The sequence below is a fragment of the Ammospiza caudacuta genome, chromosome 2 (genome assembly GCF_027887145.1).
Source record: "Ammospiza caudacuta isolate bAmmCau1 chromosome 2, bAmmCau1.pri, whole genome shotgun sequence".
In the NCBI taxonomy this organism is placed as follows: Eukaryota; Metazoa; Chordata; class Aves; order Passeriformes; family Passerellidae; genus Ammospiza; species Ammospiza caudacuta.
The window spans coordinates 118708455-118732294 of record NC_080594.1 but is presented as its reverse complement, the minus strand read 5'-3'; the positions used below and the strand labels follow the sequence as shown (position 1 = coordinate 118732294).

Genomic DNA, 23840 nt, shown 5'->3' with positions numbered 1-23840 from the left:
AACCATAACCTGAACTGATTTCAGATGAGTTTCAATCTCCCCTTTGCCAGCAGGAAAGGGGTAATCAATAATGTTGACTTTTTATCCTTCTTCCTCTTTTCTGAGCATTATACAACCTCTCATAACCTTATTTATTTAGGAAATAAGGCCTTTCAGGGACTTTGATCAGCCTGGCTGAAGTTTCTTCAAAGATTAACTGACTTCTTTAGAAGTAAATCAGCTTCCTCTGAAGCAGGTATTTGCTCACCACGTAGCTGGGTGTTGAGAGCTGTGCAGTTATAAAGTTTGCTGGGCTCAGCTGTAGATTTCCTTAACACACACTGCTGACATCACTGAGTCTCCTCTCGGACTCTTTTCTTTTTTTCTTTTTTTTTTTTTTTTCCTCTCTTTCTCCCTCCCTCCCTCTCCTCCCTCCCTCTCTCCAGTTTCTTTATTCAGGTAATTCCAACTCAGGCTTATTTCAACTTGTTTTTGACTGACAGCGAGGGAAGGGAGACTCTCTGAGGGGTTTGTTTTGGGCTGGATTTTTGTTTGTTTTTTTTTTCTTTAAATGCACACATGCTTTATTGAAAAGCAGCCCAACCTTCTATAAAAAAGATTGTTTGACTTGTCATGACGATAACATCTAGTAAGGAATCTGAACATTGCTCTTTTACAGGTAAGAGGTATTTGTCAAAAATCCATACATGTTTAGCAGTGCTTTGGGAGCTGTGTGGAGCTGGAAGCTAAGGAGTAGGTGCTTTTCCTATTTTTTTCTATATTTTGGTAGTTTAAGGATTTAGAAACTGTGTGTAAGAGAAAAAATGTTTTTATAAAATTGTGCTTTTTTGTGGATTTTGACATAGAGGCAGCTCAACAATTAAGCAAAAGCTATCATGGTTTGGTCTTTCCACTGATGTAAAGCACTGAATGTGGGGTTTGTAATGCTTGGGGCTGGGATTTTTATATGTTGGGGAGGGGGACAGATGCTGAACCTGTCTTTGTCACTGTTTGCCTGCCAGAATTTTTTCCCTGTAGAAACCCAGAGTGCTGTTTAGAGTGTTGGAATCAGAACTTTCAGCCAGCTCTTGCTCTTTTTTCCAGTGCAGAAATCAGTTTTCATTGGCATGGTGGGAAAACCTGCCTGGAACTTTCTCCTGTCCCTGTCACCTTTATGTATAAGAAAAGAGAATGTCAGTTTTCTGTGGAAGGTGTAAAGAATGTAAACATGTCTGAGTTTGAGAACTTCAGGCATTGTCTTCCAACTTTTGCCCGTGTCTTCACACGACTTGTTTACGACAGCACTGGCTTTTCCTCATGATCACAATCAAAGCCCGTTGTGCAAATTCCCCTGTATTTTCTACTGCCTCCCTTTTTATTTTCACACTGGGATCGTGCTGCAATGAGAGTTACAGATAAAATCTCCTTTTCTCCATGAGGTGCTGGTTGTGAAGAAGAACAAAGCTGGCTTTCCTTTGTGAACCAGGAGTATCCACAGCACTTTTAGACTCACCTTGTTTCCTCCTATTCTGTATTTCGAGGCATTTCCAGGGTCTTTCTGATCACAGTGCCTGTGTATTTACCTACCAAGTCTGTATTCTTGTGATTTTTTTGTTTTTTAATTGAGGGGGAAGAAGATTTGCTGCTAAAGAAATGTCTTCTTTATTTCCCTGTTTGTAAAATGTCACAATGCTCTCTGCCCTCCCTAATAACCAGCTAACAGGAGGGAGGAAGCAAACCTGGAGTGTAACACGGTGCTGCCTGTACAGAACAAACTGGCATCACTTTTATAAAGCAGAGTTGTAGACCAGACCAAAAACTTCCCCAGGAATTTCAGCCCAGTAAATGAGGCATGGCCTAGAGACAAAAACAGCAGCAGATGACTTGGGCTTCAGTCTTCCAATGTACATACAATAATTCAGTCTGTTACTTTTTATAGAATTTCAAATGAAAGCAAATAGTTCTTTTTTATCCTGGCTCCTCATGCAATGAAGCAAACAAGCCATTAGCCCACAGCTAATGCTGCTAATTGCAGCTGAATTTTTTATTGATTTATCCAGATTTCCTTTAAGCTGTCTGAAATATTATTTCTGCCTCCTGTCCTGTTTCCCTCTCCTCAGACACACAGTCCCCATAGACAGGCTGTGTTCTTTGGGAACAGGTGGAGACCAAGGCTGGGAAAGACCAAGAAGAACAGAAATGTTACTGTTTTACATGCTGAAGCTCAGAGCATTTTGAAATAAATTTTGATTCACTTTTCCTCAAGGAAAAACAAGGCAAGTTTTGGGGTGGTGCATTTTTGGTTTATTTGCTTGACAGAGGGAAAATTTAGAAATTTAGAAAATTTACCTTTAGAAAATTGTAAGTCTTTACCTGTATGAAAATTATAAAAATCATTGATTATTGCATGAAACAGTTAAAATCAACTTTGTCAATTTACTAGGAAGGAATTTACTAAATGCCAAATATCTGAAAGCTGAGCTGTCCTTAACCCCTTGGGGTGAGAGAAGTCATGAATGACTTGAGTGAATTATTACAGGCTTGAGCATCATTTCAGAATTCAGTGTGTCTGGATGTGTTTGTTAGTATGGCAAAGGGCTTGGAGTTAATATGGTAAAGAGCTTGGTGTTAATATGGTAAAAGGCTTAGTGTTAATATGGTATAAAGTGGAAAAGAATTGGGTCTTAACATGGTAAAGGGCTTGGTGGTAATATGTTAAAGAGTTTGGTGTTAATATGACAAAGAACTTGGAGTTAATATGGCAAAGAACTTGATGTTAATATGGAAAAGATCTTGGTGGTAATATGGTAAAAAGCTTGGTGTTAATGTGGCAAAAAGTTTGGTGTAAATATGGTGAGGAACTTGATGTTAATATGGCAAAGAATTTGGTGGTAATAGGGTAAAGAGTTTGGTGTTAATGTGGAAAAGAATTTGGTGTTAATATGGAAAAGAACTTGGTGTTAATATGGCAAAAAACTTGAAGTTAATGTGGTAAAGGGCTTGGTGGTAATATGGTAAAGAACTTAGAGTTAATATGGCAAAGAACTTGGTGCTAACATGGTAAAGAACTTGATGTTAATATGGAAAAGATCTTGGTGGTAATATGGCAAAAAGCTTTGTGTTAATATGGCAAAGACCTTGGTGCTAATGTGGCAAAGAGTTTGGTTTTAATATGGCAAGGAACTTGATGTCAATATGGCAAGGGGCTTGGATTTAATATGGCAAAGGGCTTGGAGTTAATATGGCAAATAACTTGATGTTAATGTGATAAATGGCTTGGTGGTAATATGGTAAAGATTTTGGTGTTAATATGGAATAAAACTTGGTGGTAATAGGGTAAAGAGTGTGGTGTTAATGTGGAAAAAAGCTTGGTGTTAATATGGAAAAGAAGTTGGTGGTAATAGAGTAAAGAGTTTGGTGTTGATGTGGAAAAGAATTTGGCAAAAATCATGTGCATGTTCCTGGAGTCAGCAGGGGAGAAGCAGTCCCCAAGGACTGGCTGTGCATGAGCTGAAGCTCCTGCTCACTCTGCCTGTCTGTGCTGTGAAATGCACGTGGATCCATCCCCAACCAGAGCCCCTCTGCCTCCTCCCAAGAGCAGGAAAATGTCCTGTATGCCCAGGGTAGGGAATTGCCTTTGTGTGGCCAGCACACCCTGGGGTTCACAGCAAGGCAGAGCTCATGGCCGGGCAGAAAGGGAACGAGATGGGACAGCAGTGAAGCTTTAGGTGTTGTCACCCTTCACAAGACAAATATTGCTTGGACATGAAGAGGGATTTTTGGGATAATCCTGCAGTTCTGGGATAAATCTGCAGAGTTTTGGGACCTCTGCAGTTCTCTGCACTGGGGAAAAAGGAGTTTGGCAAATTTCATCTTCCAGCAGAGCCTTCTGCAAAATTTCTGCTGCCTCTGGTGAAAGTAAAGTGCTGGGACAAGGTTGGTCCCATCTAAAATCATATTTGGCTCCTTTCTGGTTGGTTTTTCTCGTGGAGATCCTCAGCTGGATTTGCCTGTGCTCAGAGAGCCACTTTCTCTTTGTCATGACTCAAAAATCATAAAATAAAATAAATTTTGACTGCGACAATAGTACAACCTAATCAGATTAATTTAATCTCCATTGTTTTAACTGAGGGGTTTCACTGTTGGTTCAATCTGGTTTCACATAATGAACTTATCTAAAATTAGCACTTTTGCATTGAGAATATATGATAAAAATGGTTATCTGTTCCATATATTACCATAAATCTGTAGGGAAGGAATATATATAAAAAAACACCTACTTAGATGACATTAAAGGATATATTCTTATAATGAACAAATGAAATTTCAAAATTTCCCCTCTTCCTCTCTAGAATTACACAGCCTGACAAAAACATATAATAAAATACGTACAAATAAAATAAAATAAAATAAAATAAAATAAAATAAAATAAAATGGATAAAATAGAGGTTTACATTTTAACCAGCGAATAAATAAATTTTCCTGGTTAAATGATTTTAATTTCATTTTTAATTCCCCAAGGAAAATGGCAGCTAGACAAATGTTTTTGTGATTTTTCTGACCTTGTCTGTGAAATTTCCCCAAAGTTTTGCCACCAAATAATTCTGGTTTAGCTTTTTGCTCTTTATCAATTGATCACTGGCTCGCATCTTGCTAAACAAATGGCAGCTGAACCGTGGTGAAAATGAGAGGAGGATTTGAAATCCCATCATGAAAAGAGGAACCTTTGAAAGAAGCAACAGTGCCAGAGGTGTAGGATGTGGGTTGTTCATATTTTCACAAAATTCCCAGAATCCCTGGGTTGGAAGAGACCTCCAAGACCATCGAGTCCAGCCCAGCCCCAACTGAACCCTGGCCCCCAGTGCCACATCCAGGCTTTGTTAAACACACCCAGGCATGGGGACTCCACCACCTCCCCGGGCAGCCATTCCAGAACTTTCTCACCCTGGCTGGAAAAACCTTTTCCCTGCTCTCCACCCTGTATTTCCCCTGGTGCAGCTCGAGGCTGTGTGCTCTGGTTGTGTCAGTGCTGCTGGAGAAAGAGCCCAGCCCCACCTTAGGATTTTGGAACGGCACAGATAAAAACATTGGGGGTGCTGTGACAGGGGCTGGACACGAGCCCAGGGGTGCCCAGGGGGGCAAGAGGCCCCTGGCAGCTGGGCTGGATGGGGAATTGTGTGTGCAGCAGGAGCAGGGCAGGGATTGTCCCTCTGTGCTGGCTCTGAGAGGCCTCTCCAGGGCTGGGCCCAGTTCTGCTCCTGCAGGAGAGCCCTGGAGGGGCTGGAGCGTGTCCAGGGCAGGGAACGGAGCTGGGCAGGGGCTGGAGCCCCAGCAGGGGCTGAGGGAGCTGGAAGGGGCTGAGGCTGGAGCAAAGGAGGCTCAGGGGCCCTTGTGGCTCTGCACAAGTCCCTGCCAGGAGGGCACAGCCGGGGGGGGGGGTCGGGCTCTGCTGCTGTGTCCCAAGGGGAAAGGAGGAGAGGAAATGGCCTCAAATGGCACCAGGGCAGGCTCAGGTTGGAGACTGGCACAGAAAATTTCCCTGGCAGAGTGGTCAGGCCTTGGGCTGAGCTGCCCAGGGAGGTTTGGAGTCACTGGAATTGTCCCAGAGCAGTCTGGATGTGGCCCTTGGGGACAGGGCTTGGGGTAATTCTGGTGCTGCTGGCATGGCACTGGATGAGTTTGAAGCTCTCTTCTCACCTTGATGATTCTGGGATTCTGTGATCACAGATAAGGGAGTCTTTTAAATGTTCAGGCTTGATGAATCCATATTTTGGTGGTGGTGGTTGTCACAGTTTCTGTGTTGACGGGGATAACCAAGCTGACCTGTAACAGGGAATATCACAGCCAAGAACCTTTAAAACAGAGCAGACATATTCTACACCCTATTTTAAATTCCTAGATGGGTTGTTTTTATTTAAGGAACTTGTTCATAACCTTCAGTGCATAATTTGCATTTTTTTCAACAACTAAACCATGTGTGTGGTGGACAGGGCACACCATGGTGTGTGATCTCACCCAGGATCCCACACAGCTTAGCACTTCCCATGGGATTTCACCTGAAAGGCTTCAGCAGTACAATTCACACTGACCTGTATTTATTTAGGATATTCCAACTTCAAATGCACACCTGTACCAGGTAATTAACATGTGTAATTCTCAACCTTCACATGTACTGCGGCAGTTGATTTTCATGGAATAAATAAACTTGGCATCTTTCAAAACCTCTGGCCTTGCTGTAGAGGTGCAAGAAAAAGACAATTTCAGCTGTTTAAAAGTTCTAGGTCTGGTCTCAGGTCATCAGAACTGCAGGGAGATGGGCACATTCATCCCTCAAGGTATCCCAGGTTTCCATCCTGGAAAAGTGTTGTTTCCAAGGAAATAAATCACTTATTATCCATGCTGAACATAGCCTACAGTCAGAACAAATTATTTCTCACAGCACAGCAGGTCCTCAACACACTTTGCAGTCAGATGAGGAAAGAGGAAAACTTTGGATCTGCTGTAAATTATTTCAGATCTAGCAGTGAAGGACACACAGGAGGAACTTTGTAGGTGAACACAATGATGGGGAGAAGCTTGTGGAAGTTGTATCTCACACAGGTGGATTTTCAGGACGTGGGAATTTTATTTATGTCACATGGGAAGCTATTGTGGAATGGGAGAAGTCTAAACCAGGAAAGGAGCAAAAAAAAAAAAAACAAACAAAACCCAGGGATTGATTTGAGGACAAAGAGGAATGAGATGCCAACAAAGAGCAGAAGAAAGCAGAGCTATGGGGGTCAGGGCAGCAGCTGTGGAAAGGTTAGACTGTGACCTTTAGGGGTATAAAGAAGTGAAAGATGTGTTTGGATTAATGAAGAAGAAATTAAAATGGCCAAAACAGCAGAAAAGAAATAAGATTTTTTTTATCCCAGAATTTTTGAGTGGGTCAGGTGAGAAGGACTGTGAGCAGGAGGAGAATTGGGAAATATTAATTAATAAACTGAAACTCTGGACTGGAAGAAAAGGTGGATTTTGGAGATGCTGTGGCACCAAGCTGACCAGAAGTGTGAGCTGTGCAGCAAATGGAGCAAGGGAACAGCTTTTCAGAGAGAGTTTTTACTTTTGGGAAATGCTGGGTTTGACAGGTTTGTCACCAGAACAGTGAACGGAGGAGTTTTCTGCTCTGCCACTGAGCTCCCACCTGGACTTTCAGCAATGCCATGATCTTAACCCCTTCTGAAATCTGCTGCAATTGAAGATATTCACAGCCCTGCTCAGCTGCTTTTTGCCACCACTCATCTTCAGCACTTACCTACAAAATATGAATTCTGTTCAAACAGCACTAAAATAGAATATAAACAGCACTAAAATAACACAGAAAGGTCTAATAGTTACACATTTCCCATCAAGTCTGTTTTCCAATGAAAATGGAGGCTTTATTAAATATTACAGGAAAAGTACGGAGGGTTAGAGATCAAAAAGGTTGATTTTTCCACTGGAAGAATGATCTCTTGTGGGAGATGCAGTTGATTTCCTCATTGTGCCTAAACTAAATTTCCATTGATGCATCGAGCCTTATTACAAGGCGACAGAAAATAATTGGGGAACGGTGGTATTTTTTGTTCTCATAAATCAGGCAGCTTGGAAAACATCAAAGTGCCTCCTGAAACCCACAGCATCTGTAAAACTCACAGAAAAATAAGGTAGAGGAGCTGCTGAGCGTTGTAAAAATAAGTTTGCGGTGTCCTGAGCACAGTCGGAAAAAATTCTCCACAGAGCAGGAACAATGTTCTATTCAGGCTGATGGCTCCAGTGATCAAAGCTGGAGCTTCCCAACTGTAAAAGATTGCAGGAGCTTTGGAGATGACATGGGATCATAAAGGAGCAGCCATAAAGATAAGGGATGTGTAAATAAATCAGGAAATCAGGCTCCTTTGAGGGTGAGGAAACGCAAGGGCTTTGAAAAGCAGCGTGAGATTTTTTCTCTTGTTTGGGCACATTATCACTGCTGTTATGGAGGTTCCTAAGAAACTGCAAGAAAAAGGAGGACTTTTCAGAAAAATGAGGAGGGAATTGTGTTCCCAGATCCCACCAAGCAGGACAGGCTGTCCCTCCAAGTGTCACTTGTCACCAACCCAACCCACGTGGCCCTTACAGTTGGCTGAGACTTTTCAACCATAAGCTTTATGGGCTGAAAATACAGGTTTAGATTTTAAAAAAGAACAAACCCCACAATTTTAAACAGTAAAAAAATTGTACTATGGCTTTGTGGAAGTAAGATGTCACAGTCTGTCACTCCAAGGAATATTTTGTTCCTCACCTGATTTAAATGAGTCACATCTGTGCAAACTTCAAAAGGAAAGGCTCAGTTTTGGTTTGACCAAACAACCAGAATGACCTTTTTATGTCTTGTTGTTTTCTTTTTTTTTTGGGGCTAGAAAAATTTAAACTTGTTTTTTTTTTTTTCTTTTTCTTTTTTTCTTTTTTTTTTTTAATTTTGTTTTGATATTTCTGGTTTGGCGAGAAAATCCAAAAACATTGATGTGCACCAGTACTTTCATGCTATTTCCTCCCTTTCAGAAGCCACAGTCTCTGCAGCAGACTGAGGGGTCTGTGTCATGGAAATTGGCAGGGATCAAGCAATTTGGGAGAGCAATGAGGAAAACAAAGATTCTTTTCCCTCTGATTCCTTGGGAGTTTATCTGGAAGACGCAACAGAGCAGGGCTGGGTAACCTCCCAGTCAAGAAACTCAGGAAACAGCTTCTTCTTAAAAAAATATCAGATTTTTGCAGATATATGAGTGACAATAAGCTCCTGTACAATGTTAGCATGGTGCTGATGGAAAGGATAAATAATTAACCTGGCTTATTTGAATTTCCATCACCTAAGAGTGAAGGGATACAAACCAGCCCATGTCTTTAAATCCATGGGCTAATTTCAGCTTGGCTTGGCAGGTGAACAGAGGCTTCAGAAATTATGTTCCAACAAGCTCCAGGAAAACAGGGAGCTCTGTAAGTCAGAGAGGATTTATTAGTGCCTTTCCTGAGAAGAGGAAATCAAGGGGGACCAGCCTTAACCCCATGAGAATCCCCATAGAGGGCAGAAAAATGGAAAAGCCTTTGGATGGAGCTCGTGTGTTGTTACAACCCTTGGTCCACCAGATTTCCCCAAATTCAAACCCAGGTTTGGAGCAACCTGGGGTAGTGGAAGGTGTCCCTGCCCATGGCATGGATGATTTCTAAGGTCCTTTCCCACCCAAACCATTCTGGGATTCCATGAATTTGCTGTTAGCCCAAAATACCCCGTTAAAGGACACGGCTGAGGCCATTTCCACTCGGAACTCCCCAGTGTTTCTCACCATTAATCTTTGATTTTTCTCTCAATCCTCACCTAAAATACCAGCACATTCAGGAGTGTGAAGGACTTCATACGAACAGAATGGAGTTTTACCAACCAGCAGCTACTTTTGCTTCACATTTATTAATTTTTAAATCTCTTTGGCACTCCACAATTCCAGTCCCAAGCAAGCACTGGGGCTCAGAACCTCATAAACCTCAGGAAAAAAGCATTCCCATGGACAACACTGAGGTTCTTTCCCATTTCTGCTCTGAAAACACAGGTATAACTAAATACTTCCTTCTCCTCTGCACGGTCAAATCATTCTGGGATTCCATGAATTTGCTGTTGGCCCAAAATACCCCATTAAAGAACATGGCTGAGGCCATTTCCACTCAAAACTACCCAGTGTTTCTCACTATTAATCTCTGATTTTCTCTCAACCCTCGCCTAAAATACCAGCACATTCAGGAGTGTAAAGTACTTCACATGAACAGAATGGAGTTTTACCAACCAGCAGCTACTTTTGCTTCACATTTATTAATTTTTAAATCTCCTTGGCACTCCACAATTCCTGCTCAGAGTCCCAAGCAAGCAATGGGGCTCAGAATCTCAGAAACCTTAGGAAAAAGCATTCCCATGGAGAACACTGAGGTTCTTTCCCATTTCTGCTGTATAAACACAGGTATAACTAAATTCTTCCTTCTCCTTTGCATGGTTCCCCCTCTAAAATGTGCAGGAGTGGAAAAAAGGGCATTTTTCCACTCATTGCAAGGAGAGTAGGGAAGCTTGGCACACGAGTGAGCTATGTACTGGAATTTGGGTGGGTCTAGGAAAAAGCACAGACTTCAGTGGAAAACATATATGGGTGTGTGTGTGTATGTGTGAGCAAAAGCCTTTTAAACCTTAAATTAACCACATCCATGGATTGGTCAGGAACAAAATTAAATTAAAAAAAAAAAAGAGAGAGAGAGAAAGCTGCCCTGACAAAACTTTTGGGCAGCACTGAGGATGAGTAACCCTACACCAATGGGGAAATGTCACTGATATCTTTAATTCTTGCCTGACCACCTCAGGGAAGCAGGTGAAAGGCTTTGGTTTGTAAATCAGAATTTTGGTATTTTAGAGGACCCCCATGATCACTTCTGTCCCCTCTGAGGGGCAGCAGGGTCGGGACAGGAGTGGGGACAGGGATGGAGGTGGGGACAGGGTGTGTGAGCCCCAGGGTGACCCAGCCCACCTTTGGGAGGTGTTTTAGCAAAGGCCTCTGAGAGCACAGCCCCAGGCAGTGGCTCCTGGGCCTTGGGGAGGTGTCCCAGACTGGGCATTTGAGGAAATTATTTTATTTCAAGGTCTAGAGAGTTTGTTCAGGGTAATAATGGCCCAAAGGGGGACATGTGTGAAAGATGCATCTACAACTGACTTTAGATAGAGCAAAATCTCCCACATCAATGTTTTAGGTTTGCAACTGCTTGTGCTTTACAGAACTGGGAATCACAGAATCTTCTGGGTTGGAAGGGTCCAACAAGGACCATCAAACCCAATTTTTAAGGGAATGATCCATCCAGGGACTGAAACCCCAACCCTGATGTTTTTAGCACCAGACTCCAACTAGCTGAGCTTACACACCATGGGATGATATTTTAATAAAAAAGTACTTTAATAGATACTTTTAAATAAAAAAATACTAATATTTAAAAATACTTTTTAATTTTAATAAAAGTATTTTAATAAATCTCTGACTTCTATGTAAGTGCCCATAAATGTTTGCCCATGAAATATCACACCCTGAATCTATTGGACACTCTTGAATTTTCTTTCCAGAATTTAAAAATTTCTAAGTTTTGTTTAGGTGAAGTAGCTTCCAAACATTTGTTTGAGATGAAGCAGAGCTTGCTCTCAGTTTATCAGACTTTGCCAATCAAGGGAAATGGGTGATTTATGCGATTTGAAATCTTTGTAGTGCAGAGAAAATGGGGTAGGAATGAACATTTTTGAAGATGTTGTGCCCCTCGAAGAGAATATTGCCCACAATTGCTGTAATTCACTGTAAAGCAATTAATTATCAAAAAATAAGTCAGTTATATGTGCCAGTAACATCATCTGTGCTTTGCCTAGGAGAAAGAGACATCCAATGTAAAAATAATTTAGGTTTGTGTGAGAGAAGTGGGTACTTTGTCTCACAGGCTGCATTTTGTCAGCATGAGAGAAGACTCTCTTTTTGAAAACATTCTCCACAGTGTGAACTTGTTCACACAGGCAGGGCAATTCTTCATAACCAAATAACTTCCTGAGAAAATCAGCTTGCAACAAGTTTTAAGATGAAACCCTGACAAACCCATCCTTCTTTCTTGGCAGTGTGCTTTGTGTGATGGCAAACATCCCTCCAAATTCACTGCTGTGTCCTGGCCTTGCAGAGATGACAAAAATTTGGATTATTTAGAGGGTTATTCTGTATTTATCATTGCTCTGCCTTCATAAGGCAGCACAAATCAGCTGCAACAAACAGGTTAAAAGGATCCAGGAATTCTTTTATAGGAAAAACTTTACTCCAATAACAGCATCCACCTTCCTGCTGAGTCAAGGTGTGCTGTTTCCCCAGTTGATTTTGTCCACATTAGGAATAAATGAAAAAAAGGTTACAAATATACTTTAAATAATTTTTTCCCCTTACCAGCTTCATGGCCTTTTGCACCCCACCATTACTTTCAATATTATTGAGATTTTTAGATATTTAAAGGCACAGGAATTTTAATATTTTGTGGTGGAAAACTCTTCTCATAGCCTGAGATTTAGTGGCTGCACAGAGATGGAAAATTTGAGGAAAATTTTGAACAATTGAGCAGGTTTATCTCTGCAGAGTATGTGCACACAATATTTGTGGGGTACTCACGGGTAATTAAAGCAATTCTTAATGAGCTCGTGGTGTGGGCTAAAGGAGAGCTGTGATTTACTGGAAATGTGATTTTTGGGGAGAAAGCAGAGCAAAATCTCACCCTGCAGGGAGCCTCACCCCCATGGCCACACCTCCACCCAGCTATGGGAGCCCTGGTGTGCAGTGACTAATTAAAAACAAACCCCAACTTGACTGGGACACAGAGCAACCACAAATTGTTAATTAAAAAGAGAGCTGCTGAGCCCCAGGATGTGTTGCTGTCCTGGTGGGGGTGGGATACAGACAGGAGATGATGCTCTGGGGGTGTTGGAACCTGGTGGCTGATGTTGGGTTTGGGGTGTCAGGGGATCTGGCGTGAAAAAAATAAAGAGGGGCACAAACCACTGTAAATTGTCTGCTCTAACTGGTCTGAAATGCCTGATAAATTGTCTTTCCTGTCTCAGCTGAGAGTCAGGGAGAAGCAGCAGCCCTGGGGAAGGCAGCCTGCAGCTGTTTTATCCAAATTTTTGAACGACCAGCAAAGCGCTAACTTTTCTCCCTGCCGTGGCTTGGCATGCTCCTCTTCATTTTCAACCACCTGCTGACAATTGAAATTAAAAATCCAGAGGAAATGTCTGTTTTTGGGTTTGTTTGCTTGCTTGTTTTTAAACAAAAGCAGATTTTTTATTAGGCCAAGAAATGAATTTGGAGGGAAAAAGGCAAGCAAACAAGAGAAGAAAGCAGAGCCGTTTTCTGTTCCACTAACCCCTCTTCAGCTCTGAAACAGATGCAGCAAATTTCACACCAGCTGCAGACTGGCAAACCAGTTGCTCTGAGTTTGACTTTATTATTATTATTATTATTGCTGTTGTTCAAAGTGATGAAGTGATGGGTGAGTACTGAGGTTAAAAACAAGGTGCTGTCCTTTATCTGCTGTGGAAGAAGGGAAGTGAGGACACAGCCTATGGTGAGCAGGGAATGACAGTCCCAGCAAGCTGTTCATGGAATCATGGAGTGGTTTGGGTTGGAAAGGACCTTAAAACTCATCCAGTGCCATCTCTGCCATGGCAGGGACACCTCCCACTGCCCCAGGCTGCTCCAGCCCCAGTGTCCAACCTGGCCTTGGGCACTGCCAGGGATCCAGGGGCAGCCACAGCTGCTCTGGGAATTCCATCCCAGCCCCTGCCCACCCTGCCAGGGAACAATTCTTTACTCACATCTCACCCTATAAGCCCTCCTTTAGCTTAAAGCCATTCCCCGTGTCCTGTCCTTGTGAAAAGTCCCTCTCCAGCCCCCTTTAGGGACTGGAAGCTCCTTTAGGGTTTCCCTTGCAGCAGTGCAGTCCAATCCCTTTGTTCTCCTGCTGACCTGGGAGGGAATTCCTTTCCCCTTGAACTTTTTCCAACACAACCTCAGCAGTAATTAGCTTCAGACTAATTATTTTCTATCTTGTTGCCTAATGAAGCTGCCACCCTGTGACCAGAATACTGAAAAGAAGCACAGACACCCCTGATTTGGGTACAAAACCATGAAACTCTGGGCACATGAGCTCGTGCAGGAAGATTTCAGCTGGGTAATTCTTGTATTTGAGGGGTTCCCAGACGAAGGGAGGAATGATGAATCTGACTCCATGTTCTCAGAAGGCTAATTTATTATTCTATTCTATTCTATTCTATTCTATTCTATTCTATTCTGTTCTATTCTATAATAAAATATCCTAAAGAATAGAGAAAGGATACAGACAAGAGGCTAAAAAGATAATAATGAAAACTCCTGATTCTTCTCAGAGTCCTGACACAGCTTGGCCCTGATTGGTCATCAAGTCAAAACAATTCACATGAAACCAATGAAATGACCACCAATTTATTTATTGTTTATCCACCAATTTATTATTGGATAAACAATCTCCAAACACATTCCAAAGCAGCGAAACACAGGAGAAGCAATCAGATAATTATTGTTTTCCTTTTCCTCTGAGGCTTCTCAGCTTCCCAGGAGAAGAATCCTGGGCAAAGGAATTTTTCCAGAAAATATGACAGTGACAGGTAATTAATACCAGGCAGTATCCAGAGGCAGAAATCAAGGGAAAACAATGCCTTTGGGGCAAAAACCTCACCCACCTTGAGCCCAGCCCTGGAATCAGCCAAAAAGAGGCAGCACCAGCCTCTGTGGGTTCCTTTTCCCTGGGAGCTGTGCTCCAGCAGCCAGAGCAGCTAGCTGGCCAAGGGCCTGCTCCTAAAAAAGGAATTAAGTACTTAGGAAGGACTTAGGTAGGCCTGAGTTGACGAAGTGAAAAGCTATTCTGCAGAAAATCCCTGCCCAGCTCCTGTTTGGTGCTGGAATGTGTCCAGGTGTCTTCATCCCTGACCCTCACCCTGCTGGATGTCCAGGCATGCCACAAAACACCTCATGGATTAATTGATCTTGTGTCTGAGCAGGAAGAGCCAAAAAAATGAAAAACATGAGGCATTCCTTGGCTTGCCTTCAATCTTCTCCCAGCACATCCCCTGCTCTCCTTCTCCACCTCCCTCCTCCTCCTCAAACCTGCCACTTGTGTTCCCAAATCTGGTCGTTGGAGGTGAAGCTGAGACTCTTCCTTGAGTCTGAGGCTTTGTTCCCACATTTCTGACTGATAAGGAGCTGGGAAGATGGGGAGACCTTGCACTACATGAAGCTTTGCAAAGTTTGAAATTTCTGAAAACAGAGTTGTTGCTGCCTGTGCCAGGGGGTTGGAATGAGATGAACTTTAAGATCCCTTCAACCCAAACCCTTCTGTGATTCTGTGATTCTCTGATGTGATGGAGAGGTCAGGAATGGTGGTGTGAACCTACAGGGAGATTTTTGCTGAAAATAAAGCAATTATGCTGCAAATAAAATAATTATGCACTCAGCTACACATTTCTCTTGGGGTGGGGTAAGCACTCTTGGTTTGGAGCTTTTGATTCAGAAAACGGGAAGGGGAGAGGAATGGAATACAAAACAAAATGAGGGAAAGCAGAATAGTGAGTGATACCCTTGGGGTAAAGAGAAATACCTCCAGGGAGGAGGAATGACAGGATTTAGCTGTTCCCCAAGGTCATCCTGGAAGGGGAGAGTGGAGAAATAGTGGCAGAGACTGCAAAACAGGACAGCAGTTAGTGTTAAGCTCTCTGAAACTTTATTCCTGGCTTTGTAGTGGCTGTTAAGCTCAGCTGGGATAGGACATCCCTCCTGTATCAGCTCCTTCTCTGTGCTGAGGTGTTTGATGTTCCCACAGCAGCCCCAGATGCGACTGGAAGTGGAAGTGCAGAGTATGAGCTCAATAAGCAAAAATGCAACAATAAATGTCCCTTTCAGCCCTGCAGAGCAGCTCTGGCTCTACCCAACTTCCCAGAAACAGAGAGGGCAAGATCCCAGGAGTCTGTTCAGACTTGTCTGTGCAGAAAGAGCCAGGGATGGTTTGCACAGCAAGAATGAGGAAAGGGTTTGTAGGTGGGAAGAGCATCACAGCACAGGCAGGTTCTAAATGCCTAGCTGTGCTTTCCCAGTGTTTGAAAAGATTTTGGAGCAACAACGTGCAAGCCAGGGTGGCATTCTAAAGTATTTTTTACTGCCCTGCTGAAGAAAAGCCATTCATAAAAAAATTTAAAAAAAAAATCAGGACAGGTTTCTGGGGAACCTTTCTCTTTTGTTTTTTTTTTTTTTTTTTTTTTTTTTTGTTTTTTGTTTTTTGTTTTTTGTTTTTTGTTTTTTTTTTTTTCCAGCTGAGCACAAAAAGGAGAGTTTTGTGATGTGGGGAGTTGATTAATTTCTTCCTGAAAGAACACTTTTATGTACTTGAAGGATGTGCATGGCCAAGCCCCTGCCCATCCCCAGAGCCCAGGGCAAGGCTGGAGGGCAGGATTTTGGGAGGGTGGATGCTCCCTTGCAGTGTGTGAACTGCTCACATCCTTGCAGGGTGTGCTTTTTCTCCCCTTGGAGGCCTTGGGAATCACTGGGAGCTTCTCCATTAATTTAATAATCTTTGAGTCATCTTTTGCCTCCATTCTGCCTTCTTGGTTGTTTTTCTATTTCTTTGCATCAGTGTAGCTCCAAAGGCTCCTTTGTGTAAAACCATAATTACTGCAAATCCTTGCACCCTGTCCTGGGGAACGACAGCATTCCTGGACAAATCTCCCCCAGAAACAACACCCATGAGACTTCTCCATCTTTAACCCATCTTCCATGGCCAACAGGTAGAGACAGATGGATTTGGTGTTTTGCTTCTTTACCACTATTTTGTGAATGGTGTGAGTGATGTAAAACCCATCTCTGGCTTTAGCAGAGCACCCCTCAGCCCTCCCTGTGCTCCCCAGGATGTTTCCCTGCTTTCACCTGCTCCTGGTTCCCAAATTGGGAAGAGTGACCATTCCCAGGGCTGCTCTGTGCTGATGGTGGCTCCAAGGTGGCAGCCGCAGGCAAACTTTGGGAGCTGATTTTGACTTGAGGGTGTATTTATGGTTCTCTTGCCTCAGTCTTGTTGTGGTAAAAGCCAGAAATGTGTAAGTTTACCTTTTCAAGCTTTTCTGTCACCACTCCCTGGTGGGTCCTAGCACTGAAGGGCTCCTTTTGGAGCCCCGTGTCCAGCTGTGTGGCTGTGCCAGAGGCAAAGCACCCTTCTCCAGCCTCCCCTTGCCTCCCTCCACTGCTGTGAATTCCAGAGCTGAGCCATGGAGGAGGATTTTGCTGGCTGACAGCTGTACAGCATAACCTGGTGCACAGCCCAGGGGGAGGAGGACGTTCATGCTACGCGGAGCACTGAGAATTCAGGAGGCACTTTTGTAACCTACTGAACCACATCAGACCCAGGAAGGATCTGAAGATTATGCAGCCCTCCTCAATGTTTTCTTTCCTCACCCCCTGGCTTTTCATTTTCTCCTTGCCAAGCCTTGCTAATGGTTTTTTGTGTGCTGCTTGAAAAAACAGCTCAAGTTCTGCCCCCGTCTCGGAGTGGCAGCGAAGCATGCGTGAGGATTTGCTCCAGTGGCAAAGCCACATCTGATTGAGGGGAAAAAAATTTAAAAAAAAAAAGGAAAACAGCTGAGGCCCTTCGAACAAGTCATGCTCCTGTAGGCTTTTAATCACTTGTGTCTGCCAAGAGAGATCTTGCACAAGCAAAGCTGGCTCCATGCAAGAGGAACATTTTTGCGTGTGTGCAGGCTGGCTCCCTGATAATGTGCTCCCTGGAAGCAGTGGCAGCGTGCTGCTTACACCCCTGGCTGCTGGAATTACCTTAAGGTCAAGGTATTCATGCTTGGTGGCTTGGTATGTAGCTCTGTGTTTTATTGGCTTTGTCTGCGCTGCACTTGGAGGCTCCTCTGGCTGCTCCAAAAGGGCTGGTGAGGAGAGGAGGTAATTCAAATTTAGAATGCTAGACAAGCCTGAGACAATTTCGTTTTCTTCCCTCTTGGAGTGTGTTACCTTAACTTTGCTTCAGCTCAGTTTTATTTGCAGCTCCACTTTGATTTACAGCAATTAAAAGTAATTTATTGGTGTAAAATCAGTGAGGGAACAGACAGAAGTTGTTCCTTTAATTTAAAAATGTATATTACTCTATTATTTAAGCTTGCTTGCTCATATTAACTCACTGTGGTAGATGTGCTTTGTGATTTAGAGTGAGCACAAACCAAACCAACCAAAGTATTTTGGCTGGGGTTGATTTTCAGGGCAGAGAGTGTGAGGTGCCTCTGTAAGATGGGAAATAGCAATACAGGTGCTATAATGTGGTTTTTTACACACACAGACACCCATAAATAATTTATTTTGGGATATTATAGTGGTCACTTCAGTCAGGAAGCAGTGGGGAAGTGGGGGCAGGAGAGGATCTTCATCTGAAGCCTTTTTTTTTCTTTTTTCTCCTGGTGGTTTCATCAGAGTTTCTTCCCCCAAGTGATTGCTGCTGGCTGCTGCCACTGATAAGGGAGGCAGCGTGACAGATCCTCTCTTCCCATGTCACTGTGGCAGAGAAGGGAAGTACTTCTGCAGGGAAAGGAAACCAAGAGGAATTTCTCTGGGGAGGAAAAGAGCACTAGAGGAATTCAGGATCACGCAGGAAAGAGTGATGTGAGAGAAGAAAAAAAAAAAAAAAAAAGAAAATAGGAAGCAAATCAACACAAAAAAAATACCCTGCCACCAAAAAAAGCACCTGGATTTGGCTGGGATCCATCTCAGGAAGTGGCTGTAAAGCTGAGTAACTTTGTCACAAATCAGGGGAGGACACAAAACGTGATGAGAGAGCTCTCAAAAAGCTTCATTCACCTATGGCAGGCTCCAAAATTTCCCCCTATGCCACATGTGGGATCAATATTACACATGGGACAGGGAGATGGACAGTGAGGAGCAGCCTTGGCTGGGAGCTGGAGCAGCCTGGAGTGTGCCAGACCAAAACTTCACTTTTTAGCTTAAAACCTGAAATGGCAAATTTTACAGTTCTGTTGGTGCAGCCCAGGGAAGAGACTGTGCCTTGAAAATTCCTTCCTCCCTCCCATCTTTTGGGGGGAACTCTTCTGCTGTGGCATTTTGGTGTCGTGTCTGTGGTTCTGTCCTTCAGCAGGTCTGGGAATGTGGGAGGCTGCTGCAGCTTCAGGATTATTTTCATCTGGGGCTCTTGGACAGGGAACAGCCTATCCCAGGGCAGAGCAGAGACAGGGCAAGGAATCTTTTCCTTCCCTGGGAGGGTGGGCAGGCCCTGGCACGGGTTTTCCAGGGAAGCTGTGCCCTGGATCCCTGGCAGTGCCCAAGGCCGGGTTGGACATTGAGGCTTGGAGCAGCCTGGGACAGTGGGAGGTGTCCCTGCCATGGCAGGGGTGGCACTGGATGGTTTTAAGCTCCATTCCAACCCAAACCATTCCATGATTGTTTAACTGTTGTTGTTCCGACTGCATCTCACACATAAACCAACCCCTGGTGCAGGATCTGGGTCTCCTGGGCATGGCAGAGCCATGGGGAGTGTGGAGAGCTGAGTGCCCTTGGGCCATCCCTGCCCTTGGACATAACTCTGGCCCTGCTCCTCCAGCCCAAACCCACCAGCTGGAGCTCCAGGGTGGGATGGTGGAGCCTTGGCTGTCCCCATCCCTGTGACCTGCAGGGCAGGAGGAGCTGTCAGCCCTGGGAATTGCTCCCAGGAGCAGCTCTCCAGGTGGGCTGAGCTGGGGATGGGATGGGGACGTGCCTCCAACACTGGAGCTGAAACCCCAAATACCTCTGGCACAGCAGGGAAAATCATTCTGACAGGGTGCAGGTGAAGTTTAAGGAGAGGTGTGCTTGAGAGGGAGAGGTTTACTGATTTCAGAACAGACTTTTGGGACTGTTTGAAATCAATGTCCTATCCAGGGACAGGCTTGGTGTGGGGGAATAGACTTTTGGGCATGTTTTAAATCCATGTTCAGTCCAGGGACAGGCTTGGTGTGGGGGAATAGACTTTTGGGCATGTTTTAAATCCATGTTCAGTCCAGGGACAGGCTTGCTGTGGGGGAATGGACTTGTGGGCATGTTTTAAATCCATGTCCTATCCAAAGATAGGCTTGGTGTGGGGGAATAGAGCCTCTTCCCTAAGGAACATGCACTTGCTGAAGGATTTCCCTTTAGAGGCTGCACATTTTTGCCTCCCCCTGGCAGCAGTGCTGGCTTTGGGCTGGCCTGAGGAGCAGTTGCATGTACAGTCCTTCCCAGCCCCCACATTTCCTCCCGTTGTTCTTTTTCAGATCACTTGAAGGTTTTTTCCTGTTTATTATCCGGACATGCTGCGCTCTGTGTGTTGATTTGACTGTCACATAAGGAATCTCCTACTGGGGTCGTGGATGCACTCCTTTCTTACATAAATATGTATCTGTGGCAATGGTTCAGGGCTGTGGAGAAGAAATGTTGGTGATTAAACCAAAACTGGAATGAGCTGCAGTTGTTAATGAGGGCTAAGTTTAATTACCCTTTCCCAGAAAACCTGCAACTGTGTGATGAGTACAGTCACAAACAAAAATTCTCCTTAATTGACATAACAGGAAAAGTACTTCAGTGAGCAATTATGCTGATGTCCTGGGCTGGCACATGTGTGTCCCACAAATATATCTTGTACTTCCTGCAAAATTCTTTTAAGTAGCTATAAGGAAGACATTATTTTTTTTTTTCTTTTAGTTTTTTTTTTTTCCAGCAGTTGGCGAAAACTAATCACTAACTTGGAGGCTCTTTTTGAGGAAAACAATGGGACAAAACAATGCCTTTTTGTGAGACCTGCCAAAGCACAAAGGATGCATGGGATGTTTTTTTTCTTTGTTGCTTTTGTCAGCAGGAAGTTTTGTTGTTGGGAACGACTATAACATGCACTGTCCTTGCTCTACGTAATCTCTGTCTGGTCCTGTGAGCAGGATCCTGCTCCTGCCTCCTCCAGCTGGCACGGGCAGGGCTCTGCCTTGCCCCGGGGGCTCTGCCCAGCCCCTGTGCCTGCACTCTCCTTCTCCATCCAGCCTGGTGCCCAGTAAACAAACCCAGGGGTCTGCTGCTCCAGTTGCAGGGGTCGTGCAGGTCAGGGCCCACGTTTAGAATGCTGACTTTGTGAATTACTTTCTTTTTTTATTTTTTTTTCTTCCCTCAGACAGCTTAAAATTTAGGAGTGCTATCCAGGGCAGGCAGCTTCAGAGTGTTGCACCCAGGTGTAAATATTGCAGACCTCGCCTTTGATGTGTTCAGGTCTGCTTTGTTTCCCTCTAGGTTGGTTGTAGGTCCGTCACAAAGAGCCAGATCCGACTGAGTAAATCACTTGTGGAAGTTAATTGTTCCCAGTGAAAGCTGGTCTGGCTCATTCTGCCTCTGTCGCAGGAAGGGACAGAGGTGGTGAGCTGGATCTGCGTTCTGAGCCCAGCGACTCTAATTCTGATCAGATGTCTCTCTTCAGGGCATTAAAGAAAACCTGCTCACTAATCAAAAAGAGCCTCTTCTCTAGAGAAACGTAAGGAAAAAAAAAAAAATTAATGCCTTTTACATAAATAAAGTACTGATATAAAATTTCAGCTCTGACAAATTTCTTTTGCAGGCTATCATAAAAGAAACCTACTTCTCCGTACTTGGCAGGCACCAGAATCAAAGAATGATTTTTTTTTTCCTGGAAAAAAAAAAGACTGTCAAATTATTTGTGATGTCAGATACTGTACAGTGGTAACTTTATATTCCAGCTGTTTTCATTCCCTGCTGCCGTGTTTAGATGATGCTTGTGCTTCTCTCCATCAACATTTTCAAATACTCCTCGGGGTCAGCTCTGGCTTCATTAAGCAGCAGCTTCCTTTGTTTTCTTCTCTCCCCAGGACTGAAGCAGTGAGGATGGAGCCCACGAAGATCAACATGTCCCGCGTGGCCCTGGTCAACGGCGGCATCGACAGCGCCATGCTCAAGGCGCACAAACCGCGCGTCATGTCCAAGAGCGGCCACAGCAACGTCAGGATCGACAAGGTCGACGGCATCTACCTGCTCTACCTGCAGGACCTGTGGACCACGGTCATCGACATGAAGTGGAGGTACAAACTCACCCTGTTCGCTGCTACTTTCGTCATGACCTGGTTCCTCTTCGGGGTGATCTACTACGCCATCGCCTTCCTTCACGGCGACCTGGAGATGAACAAGTTCTCCCCGAAGCGGGAGCCGTGTGTGAAGAACGTGGATTCCCTCACTGGGGCATTCCTCTTCTCTCTGGAGTCCCAGACAACCATTGGCTATGGATTTCGTTTCATCACCGAGGAGTGTCCCCATGCCATCTTCCTGCTTGTGGCCCAGCTGGTCATCACCACCCTGATCGAGATCTTCATCACTGGTACCTTCCTGGCCAAGATTGCCAGGCCAAAGAAAAGGGCAGAGACCATTAAATTCAGCCACTGTGCTGTCATCACCAAGCACAACGGGGAGCTTTGCCTGGTGATCAGAGTGGCAAACATGAGGAAGAGCCTCCTGATACAGTGTCAGCTCTCTGGGAAGCTTCTCCAGACCTACGAAACCAAAGAAGGGGAGAGGATTCTGCTGAACCAAGCCAGCGTCAAATTCAACGTTGACTCCTCTTCAGAAAGTCCATTTCTCATTCTGCCTTTAACCTTCTACCACATTTTGGATGAAAGCAGCCCTCTGAGAGACCTCACACCTCAAAACCTCAAGGAGAAGGACTTTGAGCTCGTGGTGCTCCTGAATGCCACGGTGGAGTCCACCAGTGCTGTCTGCCAGAGCAGGACTTCCTACGTCCCCGAGGAGATCCACTGGGGCTACGAGTTCGTGCCTGTGGTTTCCCTCTCCCCAAATGGAAAGTACGTGGCGGATTTCAGTCAGTTTGAGAAGATCAGGAGAAGCACAGATTCTACTTTTTACAGTGTGGACTCTGAAAAGCAAAAGCTGGAGGAGAAATACAGGCAGGAGGACCAAAGAGAGAGGGAACTGAGAACAATGTTGTTACAGCAGAGTAATGTTTGATTGGATGGACAAAGTATTCTGAATGATCCTTTTTCTGCAAACTGAAAAAAGAACTTTCTGTGCTGTATGTCTGCTGTGAAACCAGAAGTGAAGCCCTTTTCAGGATTATTTCCTTTTCAGTCCTATTTCAGCAAATAGCTTTGGTGTACAGTAAATCGACCCCTTTGGCTGAGTTGTTAATCAAGTATTTTGTAATTAGGCAGGATTTCTTTGTTCCTGATCATGACTTAGCAAAACTGGGTTTGTGTTAAACCTCTGCCTGTTGCCACCACTGAAAGCAGACACGCCACTTTCCGTTTGGAAAGTGAAACTGGACTCACTGAGCTGATTCCCTCAAATATTTATTTGACGTGGTTTTACTGTGAACATGCAGGGGAAGCACACAGCACTGCTAGAGGAAAACGTGCTCCTTTGAAATGTGTACCTTTAAAATGTAAATTCTCCTACCAGGGATCACCTGCATGGGGATTCCTGGCACTGAAAGTAAGTTGATTGAAGAGACAGATGGTTGGATGTGGGAAGAGCTGCAGGGAGGGGTTAAACTCCTTAAGTCTGGAAGGAATGTGACAGAGCAGTGCTGGGTGGTGGGGAGGAACACTCGCTCTCTGTCTCTGCTGCTCAGAGCTCGTTCTGTGATTATTTTGGGATCACTCACTTTTCTTAACCTTGCTAATGCCTGATTTATATCTGATAGCAAAAAGGGGAGATGAGGGCAGGACAAACACAGGATCACAACAGTAATCACCTAGGGTTGTAGCTGGCTTTGAGACACCGGATTTTTATCCAATGTAAATAGTTTGTAACAGCAGCATCTAACAATACAATTCTACAGATTGCTTGCTTTGCTCCAGACCGTATTTAATTTTGGTTAAAAGAAAGCTGTGTAATGTCTGTAGACAATATTTACTTTTTCTGGCAGCCATAAAGGACAAGCATTCCTTTCATCCAAATCAATTTTGGTCTACTAAAACCATTCCATTAATAAATGAATTTAATTTGAGCAGTTCCTGATCTCTTTGTGGCATGGGGAGAGGGTGAGGTACCCCAGAGATGTTGAAAGAGCTGAGTGCTTGGGGGAGACATTTGGCTCTGGCACAGAGCCCTGGGAATTCTGCAGGTCACTGCAGTGGCCAGAGGACAGGTGACAAACCAGTGGTGTCCACGTAACATCTCTGTTAGAGAGGCCTTTATAATGGGAATTTGAAATT

The 23840-nt window shown here is 44.2% G+C and overlaps 1 protein-coding gene across 2 annotated transcripts; it reads left to right on the top strand.

Moving 5' to 3' along the window:
- Positions 1–480: 480 nt before the first annotated feature.
- KCNJ15 (potassium inwardly rectifying channel subfamily J member 15) lies at positions 481–23603 on the top strand. Of its 2 annotated transcripts, none has more exons than XM_058825206.1 (2): positions 481–658; positions 21486–23603. In XM_058825206.1, exon 2 carries the CDS (start codon positions 21502–21504, stop codon positions 22630–22632), a length of 1131 nt encoding a protein of 376 aa, XP_058681189.1. In that variant the 5' UTR covers positions 481–658; positions 21486–21501; the 3' UTR covers positions 22633–23603. The 2 variants fall into 2 exon arrangements, with proteins under 2 accessions (XP_058681189.1, XP_058681188.1); XM_058825205.1 differs by lacking the exon at positions 481–658 and adding an exon at positions 21003–21133.
- The last annotated feature ends 237 nt before the right edge of the window (positions 23604–23840 follow it).